This window comes from Acanthochromis polyacanthus, chromosome 10 (genome assembly GCF_021347895.1).
Source record: "Acanthochromis polyacanthus isolate Apoly-LR-REF ecotype Palm Island chromosome 10, KAUST_Apoly_ChrSc, whole genome shotgun sequence".
In the NCBI taxonomy this organism is placed as follows: domain Eukaryota; kingdom Metazoa; phylum Chordata; class Actinopteri; family Pomacentridae; genus Acanthochromis; species Acanthochromis polyacanthus.
This window is the reverse complement of record NC_067122.1, coordinates 21,831,012-21,854,734: the sequence shown is the minus strand read 5'-3', so window position 1 is coordinate 21,854,734 and position 23,723 is coordinate 21,831,012. Positions and strand designations below refer to the sequence as shown.

The 23,723-nt window shown below is 40.3% G+C and overlaps 1 protein-coding gene across 1 annotated transcript in view; it reads right to left on the bottom strand.

The window, feature by feature from the left end:
• Positions 1-19,073, bottom strand: part of prkdc (protein kinase, DNA-activated, catalytic subunit) — a 40,661-nt gene extending 21,588 nt beyond the window's left edge. Inside the window, exons 1-38 of the mRNA XM_022189538.2 lie at positions 18,755-19,073; positions 17,164-17,240; positions 16,982-17,086; positions 16,670-16,744; positions 16,324-16,432; positions 16,093-16,205; positions 15,877-15,976; positions 15,743-15,798; positions 15,604-15,634; positions 15,365-15,522; positions 15,031-15,177; positions 13,681-13,845; positions 13,326-13,494; positions 13,052-13,101; positions 12,791-12,907; positions 12,247-12,396; positions 12,021-12,130; positions 11,499-11,658; positions 11,096-11,182; positions 10,843-10,962; positions 9,677-9,836; positions 9,481-9,590; positions 8,849-8,936; positions 8,524-8,687; positions 8,247-8,399; positions 6,767-6,874; positions 6,362-6,588; positions 6,130-6,224; positions 5,710-5,812; positions 5,229-5,362; positions 4,786-5,016; positions 4,407-4,633; positions 4,104-4,312; positions 3,774-3,906; positions 3,415-3,573; positions 1,520-1,723; positions 1,208-1,396; positions 415-519 (exon numbers count right to left, since the gene is read on the bottom strand). Coding sequence (XP_022045230.2) covers positions 415-519; positions 1,208-1,396; positions 1,520-1,723; positions 3,415-3,573; positions 3,774-3,906; positions 4,104-4,312; positions 4,407-4,633; positions 4,786-5,016; positions 5,229-5,362; positions 5,710-5,812; positions 6,130-6,224; positions 6,362-6,588; positions 6,767-6,874; positions 8,247-8,399; positions 8,524-8,687; positions 8,849-8,936; positions 9,481-9,590; positions 9,677-9,836; positions 10,843-10,962; positions 11,096-11,182; positions 11,499-11,658; positions 12,021-12,130; positions 12,247-12,396; positions 12,791-12,907; positions 13,052-13,101; positions 13,326-13,494; positions 13,681-13,845; positions 15,031-15,177; positions 15,365-15,522; positions 15,604-15,634; positions 15,743-15,798; positions 15,877-15,976; positions 16,093-16,205; positions 16,324-16,432; positions 16,670-16,744; positions 16,982-17,086; positions 17,164-17,240; positions 18,755-18,917 — 5,061 coding nt within the window. The 5' untranslated portion in view covers positions 18,918-19,073. The remainder of the gene's footprint in view (positions 1-414; positions 520-1,207; positions 1,397-1,519; positions 1,724-3,414; positions 3,574-3,773; positions 3,907-4,103; positions 4,313-4,406; positions 4,634-4,785; positions 5,017-5,228; positions 5,363-5,709; positions 5,813-6,129; positions 6,225-6,361; positions 6,589-6,766; positions 6,875-8,246; positions 8,400-8,523; positions 8,688-8,848; positions 8,937-9,480; positions 9,591-9,676; positions 9,837-10,842; positions 10,963-11,095; positions 11,183-11,498; positions 11,659-12,020; positions 12,131-12,246; positions 12,397-12,790; positions 12,908-13,051; positions 13,102-13,325; positions 13,495-13,680; positions 13,846-15,030; positions 15,178-15,364; positions 15,523-15,603; positions 15,635-15,742; positions 15,799-15,876; positions 15,977-16,092; positions 16,206-16,323; positions 16,433-16,669; positions 16,745-16,981; positions 17,087-17,163; positions 17,241-18,754) is intronic.
• Between the last annotated feature and the right edge of the window lie 4,650 nt (positions 19,074-23,723).

Below are 23,723 nucleotides of genomic sequence, written 5' to 3'. Positions count from 1 at the left end.
TGTACAGTATTGTTGCAGTAATCAAATGCATACACTACCGTTCAACACTTTGGGGTCACCCGGACAATTTTCCATGAAAACTCACACTTATTCATGTGCTAACATAACTGCACAAGGGTTTTCTAATCATCAATAAGCCTTTGAACACCATTAGCTAACACAATGTAGCATTAGAACACAGGAGTGATGGTTGCTGGAAATGTTCCTCTGTACCCCTATGGAGATATTCCATTAAAAATCAACTGTTTACAGCTAGAATAGTCATTTACCACATTAACAATGTCTAGACTGTATTTATGATTCATTCATTGTTATCTTTGTTGGAAAAAAAAACTGCCTTTCTTTCAAAAATAAGGACATTTCGAAGTGAACCCAAACTTCTGAATGGTAGCGTACATTTATCCTCTTCATTACCTTCAGATTTAAAGGCAGACTCATGTCCACCAGCAGCATAGTGAAAGTGGAAAACACTGGTCTGAATGCTTCATGGTTGATATCAGAGCAGACAGAGGAATCAATCTGATGAGAGAGCAGAAAAAACAGGAAAATGAATGATCATTACAAGAAATAGGAAAAACCAATGGGTAAAGTACAGTTAAACAAGGGGCTTTTATTGTTCTGCACTTATTTTAACAAAAATGATGATTATCATTACTCAAAGGAGATAAAGCGTTGATATAATTTCCCTTGTGCTCAATTATTTTTCTTCACTAAGTCCACAGTGTCTGTAGCACTCACCACAAGTGTCTACAGTGTGGTCTGCGGTATCCACCAGCCCAACCACACATACAGTACCTACAGACCAAAACTCATCAAAACGCAAACAAATGATCACACACAGAGGCAGCAGGGCGGGCTTTTCACAAATACCAGCCGCCCAGACTAATGACATAGTGGCAGATATATAGTCTGCCGGTGTGGTGCTGGCTGAATCCGGTTGGATAGTGGTGGAGAGGAGCTGGAGGGTGGCCCAATCAGGACGGTCAACAAGACTGCAGTGCAGGTAGTCTACTCCTTAGCCATTAGGTGGAATGGTCGGCAGCTGGTGTTCCAGAAAGACTCTGAAAGCAACTACAGCTGAACCCACACGTGCGCTTTCCGTACACAAAGGCCCAGCAGAAAGCCACCAAGAAACCAGACGGCAAAACAATACTGGTGGCCGTAACAGGAGGCATACAGCAGTCATTTTAACCCCATAACACTGCACCTGTAGGAGCTTGGAGAGCAGCAGAAGAGTGGCAGTTTTGCTGTCTGGAGTGGAAGAATTTCCTTCCCACCATGACTGCAGACTCATCCATCTTCTTAACACTTCTTCAACCAGCTGTTTCCCCTGAGTCTTCCTCACAGAGCGCTCTCTGAAGCTGTGGTCCAGCATGCCATTCAGCAACACACTCACCTGAGTTTGTGCCAAAAAAAAACAAACAAACAAAAAAAACCAAAACATTATCTTCTTTACAGATAAATGGCTACAACATAGTGTTAAGATCATTATCCGAAACCAAATGAAAATGTGAACTACCATGCTGGGATTTTGAGAGGAGGCTTTCATGAGGCGTGGCACTGTGCTGTTCAGGCTTCTCAGCAGCTCGGTGTTGATGGTTGTCTGGAAGAGGCTGTAGAAGTATTCGCCATGCGAGAAGCTCAGGAAGTTGTGGCTGTGGCTTCCAGATACGGGCACGGAGAGCATGATGGTGTTCAACAGCAAATCCACCAGCTGCTCACTCTGCAGAGAAATACTGATGTTTAACAGGAGGCAGCGAGCAGCAAAACACTCGGTACCATCACAGCTAATACGAACGGCCATTAAGCTGTTATTATGCCTCCGTGCCAGTGAGACATTACGTTTTCAGGTTGTCTATTATATTCTTGTAAACACAGCAGCTCTTGAACGCCTGCAGGCAATTTCTTCTAATTTGGTAACAATGTTTACTCAAAGACGAACTGATGACATCTGTGTGTGAGAGAGAGACATTGTGAATGAGAAACACTTCGTAAAGCGCCTTGTAGAATCTATTAAGGTTGAATAAGGTTGATTTGGGGGTCAAAAATAAAGGTCACTGTGATGTGGCTCTTAGTCAAGATTGTTGATATGTTCACTATAAGAAAATATTCACACAAATATCTAAAAGGATAAAAATGATGAGGTGATGACAATTATTTCCAAACGGTAAAATCAAATGTTCTGTAAATGACTGAAGAATAGACAGCACAACGGTGACCATATTTTACATTTGTTCAGATACCGATTTTGTGACGCTTCCTTCAATTCTCTCCAAGTCTTCACTACTTATGCAACGCCTGGTCAAAAAAAAAAAATCGCCACCTGGATTTAACTAAGCAAATAGATAAGAGCCTTCATGGGATAATTACTGCAGTGATGAATAAGTTTCAGCTGCAACACCTTATTTAACTCTAGCTGATGCAGTGAGGAGCTTCTCATTTCTTAAACAACCACGTTGGAAGACATATCCTGTGGTCATGGAAAGGACGTTGATCTGTCTCAGAAGGGCCAAATTATTGGCCTGCATCGAGCAAAGAAAACAACTAAGGAGATTTCTGAAACAAAATCAGGTTCAGAACTGTCCAACACATTATTGAAACCTGAAGGATAGTGGTGAAGCATCATCTTTGAGGAAGAAATGTGGTCTGATGAGTTCAGATTTACCCTGTTCCAAAGTGATAGGGGCATCAAGGAAATAGAGGCAGATGAAGTGATGAACTCATCATGTCTAGTGCCTACAAGTCTGTGGGAGTTAGAGTTATGATCTGGGGTTGGTCAGGTTCAGCAACGTTATGTTCCCAAAGAATGAGGGCAGCTGACTACCTGAATATACTGAATGACATCAGTGGAGTGTTTCCTTTTCTGTTGGCATGGACATGTTCCAAGATGACGATGCCAGGATTCGTGGGGCTCACACTGTGAATGAGTGGATCAGGGAGCATGAGACGTCATTTTCACTCATGGATTGTCCTCCTCAGAGTCCAGACATCAGACCCACTGAGAATCTTTGGGATGTTCTGGAGGAGACTTTGTCCAACACTCCCATTATCAGTATAAGATTTTGGTGAAAAATTAATGCAACTCTGGACAGAAATAAATGCTGTGATATTGCAGAAGCAAACAATATTAGAGCGTGTGACTTTTTTTGGCTGGACAGCATATGATGAATCTGGACAGACATGGATGTAAACTGTAACTTCATTGGCTGGCAGAGGCATAAACCACAAGGTGGTAACTCTAGTTTTACCGATGATGTGGTCAAGGCATAACTTGTCTAATCCATTATCTATTCGCTCCTTAATTTGATCCTTCTGCTGTAGTCTGTTGCATTCAGTTCCAGTCATTTTAAAACTCCGGTGGTTGGTTTACTTTAATCAAAACCGTATACACAGCAGTAGCATTGTTGCACTGACCTGTTGACTGAGGGAAAAGGCAAGCTGAAGGAGGCCATCTGCCACCCTCCTGGTGTTTACGTCCAATGATGGAAGTGCCTTCCTGTCTTCACCTGGTGCTATGCCTTTGTACACTGTCATTAGAAGTTTGGACCCAAGGGATGTGGCATATGTTGAATCCTTTAAGAGAGACATGTAGACAAAAATGTGTGGCAACATCGTCATTGGTGAATATGGGATCAGTGTGAAAATCAAAAATCTACCTAACAATTACACTCATCAGTACAGAAAATTATTTACTTCAATGAATTTTTCTATGTTTTGAGTGTTGGATGACAAAGGAAATGATAAAATGAATGTTAAAGTATCAGTGTTCATACCTGGCTGTGCAGAATGGAGCTGAGGAAGCCAGCTTTGTGAATCTGCTTACAGGAAGACAGAACCATTTCCATCTGGTCATGGCGGCTGAGAGTGCTGGAATGGTAAAGGTCTACGGCACACAACTCCTCTACACTATAGTTGTCAGTGAAGAAATTTAAAAAGGAACAAAAAAAAAAAAATTAGTGGTATTGACAGTGTCCATGATCACTGTGGTTTCAGACGATGAATCGATGGCAGTGCCTCAGCCAGGATTATTTTATTAACTGACAGTCAGTGTGGCTCGTCCCCCCCCCCCCCCCAATAGTGAACAAATGAGAGAACTCGCTTACCTTTTGCGTGAGATTTTTATCTTCAAGCTGCTTTCAAGTTTGCTGCGGTAAGGTGAGGCCAGCAGCGCCTTGAGTAAAGGGACGCAAACTTCTGGTAGGTTCTTCATGACCTCCACATCTGCCATGTTGAAGCCTACAGCGGACGGCTCACACACCACCGTCGCAGTCAGCTCAAAAAACACTGAGCACAGAATATCTTGCTCCAGATGCTGTGAATGAAATTGGAAAGTGTAAGTAAAAACTTTCCAAGAAACAATCAAGGCCGAGTTTCCTAATATCAGAATCCCTGTAATTCACTGATACCTTCCAAAACTCCTGGTCTCCTTTGACAAGAATCATTGAGGCAAACTCCAGCAGGCGCACGATGATGGTGCACTTGCTGTAGTTGTACTGGTCCACCTCTCTTGGGCTGAAGTGAGACGTCCTTTCACCCAGAGAGAAACAGCTCTCTGCTGCTCCCAGTTCATGAGTTGCCAGCTCAGTCAAAAAGAAATGCAGAGCTTTCAGGAAGCTTGATTTGTCTTTGGAGCCTTGGAAACAAAGGAAAAAGGCATTCATTGAGATGACTGCAATCAGTATTGATGTAAAACTGAAACTGACACTGCAAGTCTTTTTATTTTAAAAATCTAAAGCAGACAAAAAAAAACTGGGACAAGCTGTTTGTTGCACAAATAGAACTTACTGAGAATGTACTGAGGCTGTATGATGTGTAAGCCGATGAAGGTGTTGTAGCAGTCCAGAACAGCCAGCAGCAGGTCCATCCACTGCAGCGTGGCTCGGACACTAAAAGGGCCCGTCAGGTCCCGGAGGGTGGGCTGGGAAAGAAGACCTCCACCCTCAAACCGCGAGATCAGGAAATCTGTGCCATGATCCTTCAGCATGCCATCCAACCACTGAGGTGGAGATTTCTTTCCTATGTCCAAATTGTATAGCAAAAATACATTTATTCAGAGTAGCAGCAGACAGGTCCAGTGTATAGCTGTTGGAAACACGTAATTTAAAACATCGCTCTCAAAATTATTGTGTTAATTTAAAATGAAAATCTAATTTTCATTTAAAAGTGTTAATATTACATTTTCTGAGTTGCATCATTTAGAGAAGCTCCAAAAAAGAGTTGGCTCTCACCTGGTAGGAGAGGAATAAATTCATAGAAGAGCTCCATGCATTTGTGGCGACACTCAGTCTGCGGTCGGCCACATTGTTCCAGAAGCCATAAAACCACATCTGACAGGCACAGCTTCTCATCAGGGGAAAAGCCCCTAAAAGAAGAGAAAGAGAGAAAAAAATAGGATATGAACACTGCAGAATATCAGTACCTGCTGAATTTCATTTCAAAGGGATTATATAGGACATTTGTTTTGTTGTATTAGCTTTTATACCTTCAGTTATAGATAAATAAAGTAGAAAAAGGTTTCAAAAGTGGCAATTTTTGTCGGTACCAGGACGACAATATTAGGTCAAATTGTGCGATGTATTATAAGATGCAACTCATGAAATTATGAAGAACCACATGAACGTAAAAATTTAGGAAAAGCAAAAAATAAATCGAGAAATCATTGTCACTTAAACTGTGAGGATTGTTTTACAGCTTGGAGACTGGACCAACCTCGGGATGCGTCTTTTAGCGTTGTGTTGATTGAGACTGGGAGCCTTGTATTTGATTATTCTTTTCAGATGGTCAATGGCACTGCCACACTGCTGCAACGTACCTGAGCATGAAGAAAGGCTTCAGAACACTATAAACGTAAAATGATCTTAAAAGTCTAGGTTTCCTTGAATGTGCAATGGAACTTTGTCTTGTCAAACAGGAATACAAATATTTTTTTCCTGTACTTTAAATGTTTGTCCTATAAATAAACATAAAACTTGCAATTCTAAATACATAAACCTCAAATCAGATTGAATTACATATAAACTGAAGTGAATAACATAGCTTGAAAGCTGTTTTTTATGACAGGAAGAACTCGATAATCACATGAAAATCCGAGTATACTGTCTATAGATATATGTACAGAAGAATAATTACCCATAGATCGCTCATCGGCATGTGCAAGAGCCAGACTTTCAACAAATATGACGAGAATTTCAAAGACAAACTGTTCCACTAAGGAATTTTCCTCCCTGAAGGAGATATACAGACAGAAGCAGCACAATAAATCTATGTATTAGTGAAATAAAAAAAGGATTCAATAAACTGACAGGACCACAGTTTTGTAGGTAAAAGAAGAACTTCATATAAAAACAGAAAAGTATCATGCCTGAACTGTCTGTAGATACTATTGAACGCTAAGGCGGCACCAAGCCTTTTGAACCCGTTGGGGTGGAGAGCCAAGCTGTAGATACGCTTAAACAAGGACTTCATGTTAGTGGGGCTCTTCTCCTGCTGCTTGGGGGTGGTTTGTTTGATTGACCATTTCACAAACTCCTCGATGCAGCGACCACAGAAGTCTCTGAGAGTGCTGTCCATCGGGTCAACCACGCCATCCTGAAGAGAAGCAATCAAGTGAGGCAGAAAACTAAACAGAAAGCCTTAAAAAAATCATTTAAACTACTGTATGTGTGTCAAAGGGTATAAAAGAAAGAAAGCCTTAGGAGAAAGGTGTTCAGTTATAGCATAATCTCAACTTGGAAAGTTTATCCCTTTATAAAACATGAATGCTTACCAGAATGGCCTCTAGAACAGCTACTGTATCTTGGCTCTCGAACTTCTTGTTGTTTGTGAACCAGTGAATCAGCTGCATAACCAGCGGTTCAAAGAGCTGTCTGGTCACCTGGAAGAGAAATTACAATTCAGAGAGATGCAGAATCCTCCCTCTGCCTGTAGGAAAACACCATTCTCTGCATGTTCACTCATTTTTTGTATGAATTGTTGAGTTACGATAATCAAAGTATATCAGAAATTTTACCATTATTATACACCAACAAAAAGCCGATTCACTACACACAACACGCAACGACAAACGAAAATTTTAATGGCTTGCGAATGTAGTCAACAAGGGTGTCTAACATTTAGTTCAGTTTCCTAACATTTTAAATTGTTTTCACTTATGCCAATTCCATTTTACTGTTTTTACAAGTGCTCAAAAAAATTGCATACATTGTATATATTTGTGTATTTTTCCTGCATTGTCCTGGTGTCACTGCTTTTTAATCCTCAGTGAATATGACACCTTTTCATTCTAACAGTGTTAGAAGTAAGCATTTTACTTTACTAAATTTTGGCTTTCAAGTGACGAACAAAATGAAGTAAAAGAAGCAATACCAAAATTTCAAAAAGATACTCTATTACATGTAAAAGTACTAAAATGTACCTAAAATATCATTAGTAAAAGCACTAATGCAGAAAGGTTCCCCTCACAGTGACATATTTGTCAAATGTAATATCTGAAAAGTTATACTAATGCACTGACATGTAAGCGGTGTCTTACTGTTGTGACTTTAACCAATTCTAGAGTTTCATAGTTTATGTGTTGGTTATAGGCATGTGCTTGACATTTTTAATCTGAAAAGTTGTAACTTGTAACCATGTGCCAGAAAGCTGCAGGAACACAGAGGAACGTCAATGGTAACAGATCAATAAGAACATTGTTAGTTTTTGGTTTGCTGATGATTACTAGACAAAAGTCTCAGAAATCTGCTTCTTTGACAGTTTGGATGAACACAACCATCTAATAAACAAGACGACATGGTCATCAATATCCCCCGCCACATGTGATGTCTATGAGTCTACATCCAAAATAGTGATCAAGGGCCATAACTCTGTTAAATATTATCACACAGGTCTCATTTTCGAAGTTGATCAAGGTGTCCATGGTGTGAAGCTACACACTAAATTTTGTAATCCTAGCTGTAATAGTTTCCGAGAAAAGCTGTCCCCTTCATCTCAGACGGACGGACGGACGGAGGCCAAACCTATATCCCCCTTTTCCACTTCGTGGAGGCGGGGGATAATAAACAATGAGGGGAAATTGGAAACTCCATCCTTCTATAATCTCATTAAGTATCCGTAAGCTCTCACAAAAGTTATGGTTTACTCACCAACGGGTTTAGTAGCTACAGTAGTCCAAACCCCATGATATCTAAGGCCATTTATGACCAACATGAATTGTATTTGGGGTGACTGTCTTAAAAGAGAACACGTACCTGATCGACATCACAGGCCAGACGCAGTAGCACAGGAAACAGTCTTTTGTGCAGCTTGTACATTGGTGGCAAACTATTCTCCCCTTCAACCATCTGAGCGCTCTTCCCAACCATGTAGATCACCAGGCTGTGGAGCAGCTCACAAGCTGCTACCTGCATCAAAGACAAGAGACACATGATCACAACTATCATGTGTTTATGAGTGTGAATCTTCAACATCATTTAATTTTGTGAGCTGTCACAGATAAACTCTTCAAATAGATGTTATTTAACATACTTTGGTTTGTCTATCACTTGTGGACAGAGCCAGTTCACTGATGCGAGGCAGAAAAGGATCAAGGAAGATGACTGGCTTCATATCCTTGAACGGCACTGCAAAGCTGAGCCTTTTCTCAGAATCCCAGGCGACAAATTTCTTCATCATTTCCTCTGATGAAACCACTAAATGCCAGAATAGAAGCGTTATGATCATAAAAAACAGCAAACTTCTCCATTAATTAGCACTTATTACTTGTCAAAACGTCGCCCAAAGCACAGCCTAAATACCAAATATGATGTCGTAAAAGAGAATGAGACGGACAGTCGGCTGTGCGAATCCTTACCAGTCACGAGGTTTCTGTTCAGCTTTCCTCCCAGGTGACCGAGCAGCTTCACCACTCTGAGCCTAACCGTGACAAGAGGAGCATCATCCTGCATTTGAATAACAGATACTAGTAAGCAGCAATACATTACTAGTATTGTCTTCAGGAAAAATGCTGTTTTGAGCTCAGATCTTGAGTCCAATCTATGGACTTAAGTAAACAGTACATTAATCTGGGTCTCATTTAAATGTGTGAAACTACTGCAATCATAATTACAGATTATTTTTAGGGTAAACTGTTGAAAAAATACTTACTCTATGCTAGGAAAGCAGTGACACCCCCAAAAAACACGAACCCCGATTAAGAAAGAACGCAAAACACAACATTCTTGTATTTTGAGAGCAAGCTGCCCCCAAAACAGGGAAAAATGATTCTTCCATCCATTATCTAAGTGCAAAATTGAAAGCAACTACATTTACTTCATATTTCACTTCTCATTTGAAAGGGTTCTGCAGTTTTAACTGGCTGATGGGAACTTGGAAGAAACCTTTCTTGCGTTCAAGTACGTCCAGTTGCCTTCAGGTTAGCACTTACTTAGCAACCTATCCAATGATCTGGATGACTGACCACCTTCACAGAATCTTATTAATTACCATAGGCAGCTGGTTGGATTTCTTCAGGAGCCTTGTCATCACTCTGCTGTACCCTTTGTCGCTTCTTGAAGACAAAGAAGACATCACCTCCCAGTTGTTCTCATCTTGGTCTGAAGTAAACAAAACCTGATTTAGATGTCTTGGTGATGTGGCCGATACGTACAATTACAGCACAACAATGCATCATCCATCTTACTGTCGTTGGAGGTGGTTTTCAGGTATCCATCCAGGAGGGGCAGGATGTTGGTGTAGCAGGGCTGCATCATCTCCAGAGGGATGTGGGAGGACCAGTCCTCAAGAGCATTTAGGGCTGCGTTGGCCAAAGGAACGTGGCTCAGACCTAACTTCAGAGCCGTCTACATACATTCACAAGCAGACACGCAAAAACACATGAAAGTCTTAGGGTTGTAAACAAATAAAAAAATTCTTATACACCATTAATTTTACCCTCATATCCCTGTCAGAGAAACGAGTAACTCTCACTTGAGAAGTTTCAAATGCAAGCTGATCTTAAAATGGATGTTTTGTAAGTAGCAATGATATAAAAGTAGATATAACAGTGGAAGTTTTTTTTGTCTGAATTTACTTGGGTTTGGCCAAGTTTGCATTCATACAACTGCTATTTAGCGTGGGGAAAGCGGGATATTTCACACTTTTATCCCTCAAGTTTAGCTAACTATATCAACTCTATTCCAGCTGCTACTTTTAGCTAATTGATTAGCTACCTTCATTTATCATTTCATTCTTCTAATGTTTAGTTTGGACAAGTTTGCATTCATACAACTGCCACTTGGGGTGTCAAAAGTTGAATATTTTAACCATTTATACCTCACCGTTAGCTAATTATACAAACTGTTTAACCACCACTCATAGCTAACTTAGCTTTTCATTTCAGCTAAACGTTTAAACTTTTTCTTTACTACTTTGTAGCTGCCACTCTCGACCATTTATACATTATTGTTTAAGCTGTTTCAACCACTTGTCCATACATTTAAGCCATTTCACCATAAATCCATGAAATTTTGCTAACTTTTTGAATAATTTTGCCATATTTAGCTTTGTAGCTAACTCCTGACTGCTAGCTAACCCATTAGACAGCCTTAGTTGCTTGTCTTCATGGTGTTTAGGTGTTGCAGCTGACTCAATGTTTTGTAATGAATTTGCACTTTTATTTATACAATTATTTATTTTTAATCAAATTATTTTAAGTCGCCCTAATCTTTCCACGTGCTGCAACTGTAAAATACTCACCGGGTTACACCGCTCTAAATTTCTTACTGTACATTTGCTTTTGCTTTATGCTGCATTCAACCATCTTCATTTAACTCACTAATATATGATAAAATAAGGAAAGAACTGAACCTCCAGAGCAGGACTGTAGGCCTTGATGTCCAGAGCTATGATGTTGTGGTGCAGCGAGAGGACAAATGTCAAGCAGGACGCCAGCAGCTCATCTTTGTACTGCTTCATTCTGACACACACCTAACAAGAAACACACATCACATGAGTAGAACATGTCCTGTATGCTAAGTTCCTCGATAATAGTTTGTTTCAGTTTATTGCTCAAACAAGCAAGTTTACAGCATTAGCTGAAAACACCGTAATGAGAAGCTACCTCCTTTCCAAACTTGGAGAAGAGCGCAAAACAAGCACTTTTCACCGTGTCGCTCTGGGGAGATGAAGAGCTTCTCAGACCAACTCCCTGTTTAAAAGCAGATTTGTATCATTATTTAATGTGAATGCTTTGTATGACATTATTATTGATCAGAATTTGTTTAATTCTGCTAACTGGACATTCATTCCTTCTTTCCACCTCGTACCATTTTGACTCTAAGTACACTAAAATGCATTTGATATGGGATACATTTTGAACACACAATCAGATATTCCTGTTGCACGATCTTGATATGTGCAGATCATTTTTCTAATGCCCTGAGATAGTCTAACATAATGCACAAAAGAGCAAATTGGATGACAAAGAAAAGCAATGGAAAGCTCTGCACTGAAGGAAGTATTACCTGATAGTACTTGATTCTCTTGGCAATTTTCATGGTGACGGACAGCAGCTTGTAGAAGCCGCTGACGAGTGGATTTCGAATGGAGTGGAGGATAAGCTCATGGCTAAGGGGATACATCCAAGACTGAAAGTACTCCACGTGTTTAGTCTGCAACAACTCACTGCAAAGGCAGAAAAAAACAGCGTTCATCTGAAATCAGTGGAATGCCAAAGATGAGCTGTAAATATGCTAGAATAAAGAATGTGTTCGCTTTAGGTGTAACAGCAATTTGAGGCAACAATTTTGAATTTACTTTGACATTTTCAACACTTCTTATACTGTGTTGTGTGTGGTAGACGAAACCTCTTGTTGGATATTGTTGGCATTATGTGAGCTGATAATAGTTTAGGCCTGTTCCACTTGAGTTCTGACTGACTAATCCAGCTCTACACTAGACAGAAAAAACACAGATATGACACACGTGACACAGTTCTGCTCCCATTCAAACACCAGGGAGGAATGTTTATGTTACATCTGCATTACCTGCAGAAGTCAACCAGGTTGATAAAGGCGGTGAAGTCTTTGATCTTATTGGGCAGGAGATGAGCTGTGGGGTCGGAGGACGGCAGGACATGAGCTGCATCATCTGGAGTCTGATGGACAGGGATGAAAGTGTCATAGATTAGGATTCAAAGGCTTTAATAGACTAAATAAGTAATGTTTAAACTTTTTTGCGCTATGGAGTAGATAGTGGCAGTTGAGATTTCACCTCCTCTCCCGTTGCTATTTTCTGCACCGACAAGTCCAATTTCTCCACAATACGAAGAAGTGATTTCACCAACTCATCATACAGCAGACGGCTCAAAGCGCCAAGAGCTGCATTCTGACTTTCAAAAGCTCCATCCAGAAATCCTGAATCCTGCAGAGGGAGACAAACATTGAACAAGTACTTAAAAAGACTTGTACTCCTTACTGAAAAATCGGTGTAAAACATTCTGCAACGAAACAGTCTCTGCTGCAGCAAACCCTTGATCTGTGTCATGATATAACGGACCCATATTGAAAATACAAAACTGTACATACAAGATTCTAAAGATCATTTTGAGTAATTTTAATTATGTACAGGATGTAACAACATGATGTTTTTACAGTAGTACAGTATAATACATAGTATAATATACGCTGTAAAGTATACTTATATGTAGTTATTGTATGTACTGTTGAACACATGACAAAACCAAACACAAATGCTGAAATTAGACAAGTATACTTCACAAGTCTTAAAAGGATTAAACTTAACAACATAACTCTACCTTCAACTGGTCACAGTCTAAAAGCTGCTTATACAGGGCCAGGTAGTTCTGACTGGACGGAACTTTCCAGTTTCCAGTACGGACTTGGGAAGCCTCGGAGGGACCGTTTCCAGTGTCCTACAATAAAAGTAAAAAAGCAGGATTGTTATTTGAGAATTGAGCACTGCATTTCACATCAAATCAAACACTGAGGTAATATAAATATAGTTTCAGCATTTGTGTTAATTCCATTCTAAAAACAACTGAAAAAAAGAGTCTGACCTCAGGAAGCATGATGGGTTTTGAACAGACACGAATCAAGCCCTGGTGCACTGAAAAAGAAGCAAAAGTGAAAACTGTAGCTGACGTTAAGTGTGATTGTGTCAGAAAACAGTAACACAAAAGCATAATGCGGTTAAAATCTACTTTAAAATCAAGTTTCTATTTGTACGGTGATTTCTACAGCCCTTAGAGTCAACAATAAATATTGTTCTTTGAAAATCTTGAAAGACGTTGGTCATTTGACTGAGGTCAAATGTGCTCATAAAGAACATACCAACAGAGCTAATGAAACTCCACAGAACAGGTCCTTTAGAAGCCATGGCCACCAACACCTTCAGAATGGACCTGCAACAAGTCCTCTGCATTCTCTCGCTGTACTGAGGGAAGTGGTCGATCTGCACCACGAGCAGGCGCTCCAGCAGTGGTGTATAGACCTCTGGAATCTGAGGATGCAGACACAAAGCAGAAGTTTATATTGTAAAATATAATGAACATGCAGACAAGCTTCAACATTGTGGACCGCTCCATTGAGTAAAAGCAATCTTAAGCTTCTCAGTTTGATTTAGGGTGCTGCTGTTATTCAACACTTGGTCAAAGTGAACTGTGAAGGACTGGATGTTTTTATTTACCTTGTCCAGGTGAATAAGGACATTGGCTATAGAGTCCAGGAAGTTGGGCAGCTGGTAGAAGCTGTCGTCCTCCCCGTCAGACTCTGTTAGGTACATCTGCTTACAGCGCTGAATCAGCTCTGTGTACATCAAGTCCACATCTTGTGGGCAAACCTTTTTGCACGGCTACAGGGAAGAAAGACAAGTTTTGAATTTAATCTGAAAAACACTAGACTGTACTGAAGAGGCAAGATCAAATTTAACACCAGAGCTCGATTGATATATGAGCTCGTCAATATTATAGGCCCAATAGTTGACTATCACAGATACATAATGGTAGCGGCTTGCATGTTGCCTAATATTTACCAATATGAAAACCTATTTTTACATAAAATAATGCAGAAAAGATGAATTATAAATAGTGTCATCCCACAGTTGTTCCAGCCGAGTGGCTACAATTTCATTGTTTATTATACTCTGAGCACTGTCTGCAGCACATGTAGCAGAGTATGTATCAGAGCTCAACAGACAGCGGTGTAGACAGGGTAAGTTGTTCACTAGTTTGTGAGAGCATCAATAAACTAGACTAGAAAAACACTCAGAGAGCGCAGACCTCCGCCAAGGATATTGACATTCCCATGGAACATTGTATTCACATACATTTATGTACGATCTAGAAATTGGAGTATTGTATTGTATTTTCATGGAAACATAAGACATATATTTTCATGAACAATTTTATTCCATTCTTAATTAATCAACAGGGAGAGAGGAAAACAGGAAACCCATGCAGTAAAGGATCATGAGCTGGAATCGAACCTGCGTGTCTGACAAAGTTCTGTTTACGAAGCACCTTCTTAACCAGTTGAGCTATCTGGACACCTTGTTCCAATTTGTTGGACGACATACTAACCTATGATGTTTTTGTCATATTTTGCTAACACATGCTAAACCACATACTAAAAAATTCTAAGTGATCCAGAATCCAGGATCCTTTCCGGATTGCCACCAAAATTAAATCAGCTCTTCCTTTTACTATAGTCTACATCCCCTCAAAATTTCATCTGAATCTGACCAGGCGTTTTTGAGTTATCTTGCTAACAGACAGACAGACGGACAGATGGACAGACGGACAGACCAGTAACAGTGTGTTTTTGTTGACCAGTAACTGTAGAGAGAAATGTAGGGAAAGTTAGCAGAGGAAAGACATGCAGTAAAGGTTCAGGCCAGCAGGGAACTGAAACAGGGACTCACTGTTTACATCCATATGGTATGTACATAACCGCTTGGCTATCAGGTTGCTACATGTGTGGATGAACTTTGACATTTAATGCACAAACTTTGGCTTTTACAACCAAGGAATAAACTTACGGCTGCAAAGAATCCATATCCTCGTATGGCAATAGACAGCTCTTTGTGTGTTGAGTCCATGGTCTTAATGATGCCGCAGAACTTCTGCATGAAGAACTTTAACTTGCTTTTGTGCTCTTCAATATTGTCAGCCACCAACATAGCAACCTGGAAAAGGATCACAAAAGCACTGAACAGCAGTGACACGGAAATTCACACATTTTGACTCTTAACCTCAGTGGGCATCATAAAAAAAAACATCTTATGAATGATGATTAAATTATATCAAAAGAAGTTATTTCAATCCTGGTATAAACTGGTCTGTCTGGTTGTGTCTGTGTGAAAAAGTATTTACCTGTTTGAGGAACGCCTCCAGTGCAAAGTAACTCGTCTTCTTCATCTCAGCGTTGATGTGTCCGCAGAGCTTAGACATGATCTCAAACAGAGCTCTGTAGTGGTCTATCAGGCAGCTGCTGAACTGGGAGGCATGTCTGGCTAACAATCGAAGGCCAGCTGACGAAGAACCGCAATCAGAGAAATTACTTTTTCATAGGTTTTGTCAGCATTTTGCCAAAAAAAAGTGCCAAGTCTTACCAAATGTGACAGCATAACGAGTCATTTCCATCTATAAAAACAAGCAGTCACAAAACAGCTTAGTGTAACGGGCCATATGACTAAATGAATATTAAAAAAACATTCCTGAGAATCTCCTCAGTAACATACAAACACTTACCTGGGGACTGATTGCCTTCAACGCATACTGGAAAATGTCCTTTGATGTTGCCGGGTCTACAAGTTGGAAACAAAGACTAGTTAAGCAGGGACTGAATAAAAAAGACACAGCACAAATATGAACCGAAACACCACCTTCTTCCATGCTTTTAGTGAAGTTGACCATGAGGGCAGTGATTCCTGTCAAACATCCAGCAGCAACAATAAGCTTTGGCTCCTTTGTTGAAGAAGTCATCTGAAAAAAAACACATTAAAAAAGCACAGCTGAGCACACATACATATAAAAGCAGGATAGGCCATTTGCCTATACAGTTAATCAAAATTTTGTATTGCATCATCTAGAAAACATACCTGCTCTTTCAGCTCTCCCAGATAGGCCTTGTAGAGTTTGTCTGAGTTGTTTACCATCTCACTGGGATGAACCTCTGCAAGAACTCCCAGCAACTCATAGATTTTACCAAGAACTATTGGAAAAGTAACAAAAAATGAAGAAGAGTTCATGTAACTTATGATTTTATTGGCTGAAGGAAGTAATTGTCGTCCTGGTGTTAAACCAAAACTTGTCGTTGAAGAAACACTCACTTGAATCTGCTAATTTGGTCTTCTGACACAGCTCGCTGTAATATTTGTTAAATATTTCACAGATTCTAAAGTCTGCAACAACACTGGAAGCCTTTGTTGTTTGGAGAACCTGCAGAGAGAAGCGAACAAAGATGATGTCTAAAAAAGCACGCAGGACCAACTACCTTTAATGCAGAAAGAGTAAAAGGTGCACAAAATGTAATTTAATTCAATTCAAATATTTATAGTCATATCATAGTATAATAGTACATATTCACCAATGTCAAACAAACTCTCACAAGATCACAAGAAAGGGAAAGTCTGACTTTCCTCGATCAAAATACATCATTTGTGAACAGAAACCAACCTTAATAAGCAGCTCTAGCGCTGGAGTCCTACATTTTGCTAGTTTATCCTTTGTGTACACAGTCATGCACATGTCCTGAGTAGAAAAGACAAAAGATGAACAAAATAATTACCATGTGTAATTACAAACATACAAGCAAATATTTAGAATCATGTCAAATAATGTTGCCTGCTGTCTCAGATGTAATGACGAATCTAAACTAATCCTAGAATAAAGATGTAACATTTGGCCCTGTAAACAATCAGCGGTTGACGTGTTTCTAAAGGAACAAACAAACACAACGTTCACACTTGTTCAAAATCAGAAACTCACTCTTATGTCAGTGGCGTAGGTCTTTTCCCAACCTTTGACTCTTGGTGATACTTTGTCCAAAAACTTCTCCAGAAAACCTAAAATCTCAACTCGGGTGTCCCGCAGCTGGAAAACAGATGTTTCTGTTAACATATTAACTTTTCAGTTCACTACATTATTGTTTATACACTGGATATTCTTACCTCCTCTAATGGCAGAGACTTCCTGAGGAAGCTGAGGAGTCCATAGTCTTTTGAGAACAGTAAGGATGTCTGTAGAGCTGAGTGAGATGAGGATGCAAAGACGGAATCATTAATGTCACTACTTGTTCAGATACACTCCTTCCAGTACACTACCGTTCAAAAGTTTGGGGTCACCCAGAAAAATTTCATGTTTTCCATGAAAACTCACACTTTTCTTCATGTGCTAACACAACTGCACAAGGGTTTTCTAATCATCAATCAGCCTTTCAACACTATCTACTAACACTATGTAGCATTAGAACACAGGAGTGATGGTTGCTGGAAATGTTCCTCTGTACCCCTATATAGATATTCCATTAAAAATCAGCCGTTTCTAGCCAGAACAGTCATTTACCACATTAACAATGTCTAGACTGGATTTATGATCCATTTAATGTTATCTTCACTGAAAAAAATATCATTTTTCTTTCAAAAATAAGGACGTTTTTAAGTTTTCCCAAACTTTTGAACAGCAGTGTACATGCATTAGGGTTGCAATTAATTATTTCTTCATTGTCCAATAAGTTTTTGATCCCTATCTTGATTAATCGATTAATTGTTGGGGCTATAAAATGTCAGACAATGGTGAAAAATGTTGATCGCTGTTTCCCAAAGCCCAAAATGTCATCCTCACATGTCTTATTTTGTCCACAACTTAGAGATATTCAGTTTACTGTCACAGAGGAGTCACGAAACCAGAAAATATTCACATTTAAGAAGCTGCAATCTGAGAATTTTGACTTTTTCCCTGAAAAATTACTCGAACTGATGGATCATTTGTAAAAGATCAGTGACTGCAGCTGTAATAAGCACATAATGCCGCAATAAAACATGCACAATGACAACAGCACTAAATTTCTGCTGTGCATTAATTTGCAAAGGTTGGACTTAGAGCACCGTATAGGCAAAGATTCTGTAGTTCTGACTGAAGACAGATGATGTTCCCACCACTCTGTAGCAAGAGCTTAGCCCTGAGAGTAACTGGGTTACAGGTGTTGTTTGCACAATGACAATCTGAGCATAAACTATGTGTTGCCCGGGCATGAATGAAGGAGTGAGAACAGTGCCATGGAGGAAACCTGTGGTTAGAGTAACATCCTGCAGACTCCTGAAGTCTGCTGCAAATTAGGTGAAGATGACTTAAATACTGCAACATTTATCCTTAGTTTTGTATTCTTTCACATGTTTAATAATGCACACATCCAGCTGAGTGACCTATGGTAGGGTTTTCGAGCTTTTCTTATTCTCAGGGAACCACATGTTTTCTTGTTGTGCTCTGACTGAACCACCACAGAGAGTTTTGGCGGAGGAGACTGATGTTAAACGAGTCAATTTAAAAGTTATCAGTGACATAGAAGTATTTTCTGTATGACGAACTCAAAAGCAGCATGCAAAAAATACGAAAATGTGTTATTTTACAAGGTGTCTGACGCTCATCAACAACAGGAGCACCATTATCACTAAATGTCCAGATTGTTAATGGAGTTTGGCGCGGATTGTCTACGTCCCTGAGAATCTGGGAATAGCCTTTGATGGGACTTCCTGGTCTTACCAAGTTCATTCTCGGTCGGTGTTAGCATGCACTCCTGTCCCAGATCACCGATAATATCGTGACATTTCAAGGCTGCACCTCGCCTGTCTTCGTCCGAGAGTGATTCATGAAGTTTGAGCAGCAGCCCGTGGATCCCTCCAGCAGCGCTGCTCTGGGAAGACATGACTGAGCTAAGCTAGCATTAGCATCAGGAAAAAAGTTCACTTCAGCGGTTTAGAAAACACAATTCCAGAATGACTGTGCTCTGCGATGTAGCTAAACAACTGTCTGTCAATTTGCCAGCGTGCAGTCATTCAGCCTCAAGTCCCTGAGACGAGGAGGAAGCAGGACAAGAAAACAGCGGGCATTTCAAAATAAAAGCCCTTATGGTGACCCGCCCTCACCAGGGTAATCTTTTTCAGACTATAGACTGTATAATAAAAAACTTTTTTACCCTTATTTTTCTATAGACTTCTCAATTGCCACAATAATCACATCAAAAATACAGTGTCATGACAGCCCTAATATGATTTGTACTTGTAAATTAAGTATACATACACTACCGTTCAAGGGTTTGCAGTCACCCTGACAATTTCGTGCTTTCCATGAAAACTCACACTTTCATTCATGCGCTAACATAATTGCACAAGGGTTTTCTAATCATCAATTAGCCTTTCAACATCATTAGCTGACACAATGTAGCATTATAACCGGTGGCGGATTTTCCGTGGGGGGGGCAGTGGCCCTCCCTGTGATATGATTGGCAACCCCGTGTGCCCCCCCACCCCACCACCAATTTTTTGTCAGAGATTTACAGTACTGATAATCCGATTTCCGACGTTCATGGACACAACTTCGTTGTCCGACTGTACCTGAATGCACCAATGACGTTAGTTTGATATTTTGATTGTATTTCGTTTGGATTTGAAGAAGCTTTGAAAGAATTTCCTGATGCCAGAGGAGAAGACCAGCAGCTTTGTACCTTTGCGGTAAGAAAACTAAGGCCGTTTCTCAGTACGTAACTGTCCGTACTTGCGTTCTCATGTACACGGGAAACGTTATCATGGAGACTGCATCGGACCAGACAAATGTGCATAGATATGAATCAGTAGATATATATATATCTATGGCTGTAGCTCCCAGCGAACAGGACGTTTTTTTAGAGGAAGTCAAACACAGTCAGAGAAATATTAGAGCTCACACTGAAACGGAGCTATAGCTCTGTGTCTTGGACAGGACTTATTTTCAAAGCTACATGTGTGACGGTGATAATCTGTGCCAGAGCAGACCTCATTTAGCACTTCCGCTAGGACAGCTAACTTCCGGTCACTCCATGGCTCCTGTTGTTGGCAATGGAGCCAGAATATGGATAAATTTTTCATTTGGGATTGACAAAAACGAGAACAAAAATATTCAGAGCAAGTGGAGCAGCTAGCTAACGATTACTACAGTTTGATTTACATTTTCAAAGTCACATTTTTGAAATCACGTAATTTTTCTGTAAAACAGATCACGGCTTTTATTTTGTAAGAGAAACTTGGAAACGTTGTTTATCCGTAATTCCGCTAACTTGACTGAACGTGGGCTGCAGTTCCCGATATTTAAACATCAATATGATGTATAAATGCAGATGGACTTCATATATTTCACTATGCAGACATTTTTATTGATATCCAGAATATTTTGTAGACACAAAAATATTTGATAGAGATATTAGAACTGTATTTCTGCTTCCTCATAATAATTGAGTTAATGCAGTCAGTGATTTATCTTTAATGTGAAACTTTTACTTTACACCTACATTTTTTAAAATGTTGGTCATTTTAAGGTAAGATATTAAAGGATAGTTTTCTTCCATAAATGAATTAAAGGTTTAATCGACTTAAACCTTTCAGTCAATGTTGTGTTTCTCTCTCTCTATACACCACTTTATCCTCACTAGGGTCGCGGGGGAGCCTATCCGAGCTGACTCGGGCGAAGGCAGGGGACACCCTGGACAGGTCGCCAGTCTGTCACAGGGCTACATATACAGACAGACAATCACACTCACATTCACACCTACGGGCAATTTAGAGTTATCAATTAACCTCAGCATATTTTTGGACTGTGGGAGGAAGCCAGAGTACCTGGAGAAAACCCACGCATGCACAGGGAGAACATGCAAACTCCATGCAGAAAGATCCCAGGCCCACCCCAGGATTCGAACCGGGGATCTTCTTATTGCAAGGCGAAAGTGCTAACCAGAGCCGCCTTAACCTAATGGTAGGCCCTGGGGCTGAGAGGTTTTGTAGGCCCCTCTACTCCATCTTCCCAATCTGCATAAAAAAAATGCATCAGTTTCTTTTACAGCAAACAACTGTGAGGTTTCCTTCTTTAGCCAGAAAACACCAGCATACTTTTATTGATCAACTTACATGAACACAAAATACACTTCATCACTGCATGTACACTGCATCAGTACATGCTTTACTTAAAACCAATATGGGTGAAAGATTGAAAATCCACACCATCAGAACAAAAAGAGATTCTTCTGGCCCACATATGTCATTCAAACAAGTAGCAGCCATCCACAACAACTGAAAGCCTGGCTAGCAATAAGCAGAGCACTGTCCTTTTTAGAAGTGCTTTCGTCTGGTCTTCTTTGCAGAGAATGCCTTGATTATGTCCTTGAAATCCAAATCATGCAGGATGTCATGCTCAATGGACATAAGTGTGAGGTTACTGACTCTATCTTGCTGCATGCTTGATCTGAGTCTTCTCTTTTTGAGAAAAATCTTCTCTGGTGTTTGTATGTGCGCTCTGATGCACAGAGGTCGGCATTTTTATTTTGACACGTCTCTGGTCCCATTTTCGCCCAGTAAGCACGCGCCTGCAGGTCAATTTTGTTTCCCCAGCGGCCCGGGTCGCTGCCAGGCGTAAACTAACCGTGACGTCACCCGTTGGTTTCAACGCAGAGAAAATGAAGCCCGGATTTTGCTACTTCCTGGTCGCCGTTTTGGATTTTTTGGAGCCAGTGACGTAAAAAGCGTCATCAAACAGGCTGGACCGGAGCGAAACTAGGAGCAGGATTGGCTGAGGACTCTCTTATCCCGCCCACACTTTACTGCAGAGGCTTCTGTTGCTGTCTATCAAGTATAGCCACGCCCCCTGGTTTCGCCAACTTTAGCGAGTTACTTAAAATTCAGTATTGATTTATTTTAAGATTGGCCACCTGATCTCTCATTTTGACCATGAAAACTAACGGGGAAAAAATCCTGAGCTGTAGAAAATCAGTCTATCAAATTTTATTTTTTCCAAAAATGAATTGGGGTCTATGGAGAAAAAGCTTTTTGGAGCCAACCCTAGCGGACGGCGTGATATTGCAAGTTTTTCACACTTCCGGGTTGGCTTCAATTCTGGAGCCAGATGCTACATCCACTATATATACAGTCTATGGGTGCTTCGCGCGAACTTTGAAGGGGTTGGACATTTCAGTCTGTCCAGGTCTTAAAAGGCAAAGGGGTCTGATTCACTCCTCAAATTGTGGGTTTTTGAGAGGAGGAGATTACGCTAGTGCATTTGCCATTTGTCATTTGGAGAGAAGTTAGGGAGAGTATACATTTAGTTAGAATTTACACACGTGGACAAAATTGTTGGTACCCCTCAGTTAAAGAAGGAAAAACCCACAATTCTCACTGAAATCACTTGAAACTCACAAAAGTAACAATAAATAAAAATTTATTGAAAATTAAATAATCAAAATCAGCCATCACTTTTGAATTGTTGATTAATATAATTATTTAAAAAAACAAACTAATGAAATAGGGCTGGACAAAAATGATGGTACCCATAACTTAATATTTTGTTTCACAACCTTTTGAGGCAATCACTGCAATTAAATGATTTCTGTATTTGTCAATGAGCGTTCTGCAGCTGTCAACAGGTATTTTGGCCCACTCCTCATGAGCAAACAGCTCCAGTTGTCTCAGGTTTGATGGGTGTCTTCTCCAAATGGCATGTTTCAGCTCCTTCCACATATGTTCAATGGGATTCAGATCTGGGCTCATAGAAGGCCACTTTAGAATAGTCCAACGCTTTTCTCTCAGCCATTCTTGGGTGTTTTTGGCTGTGTGTTTTGGATCGTTGTCCTGTTGGAAGACCCATGACCTGCGACTGAGACCAAGCTTTCTGACACTAGGCAGCACATTTCTCTCCAGAATGCCTTGATAGTCTTCAGATTTCATCGTACCTTGCACACTTTCAAGACACCCTGTGCCAGATGCAGCAAAGCAGCCCCAAAACATTACTGAGCCTCCTCCATGTTTCACCGTAGGGACAGTGTTCTTTTCTTCGTATGCTTGGTTTTTGAGTCTATGAACATAGAGTTGATGTGCCTTACCAAAAAGCTCCAGTTTGGTCTCATCTGTCCAAAGGACATTCTCCCAGAAGCTTTGTGGCTTGTCAACATGCATTTTTGCAAATTCCAGTCTCGCTTTTTTATGAGTTATTTTCAGCAGCGGTGTCCTCCTTGGTCGTCTCCCATGAAGTCCACTTTGGCTCAAACAACGACGAATGGTGCGATCTGACACTGATGTACCTTGGCCTTGGAGTTCACCTTTAATTTCTTTGGAGGTTGCTCTGGGCTCTTTGGATACAATTCCAACGATCCGTCTCTTCAATTTGTCATCAATTTTCCTCTTGCGGCCACGTCCAGGGAGGTTGGCTACTGTCCCGTGGGTCTTGAACTTCTGAATAATATGAGCCACTGTTGTCACAGGAACTTCAAGCTGTTTAGAGATGGTCTTATAGCCTTTACCTTTAAGATGTTTGTCTATCATTTTTTTTCGGATGTCCTGGGACAATTCTCTCCTTCGCTTTCTGTTGTCCATGTTCAGTGTGGTACACACCTTTTCACCAAACAGCAGGGTGACTACTTGTCTCCCTTTAAATAGGCAGACTGACTGATTATGAGTTTGGAAACACCTGTGATGTCAATTAAATGACACACCTG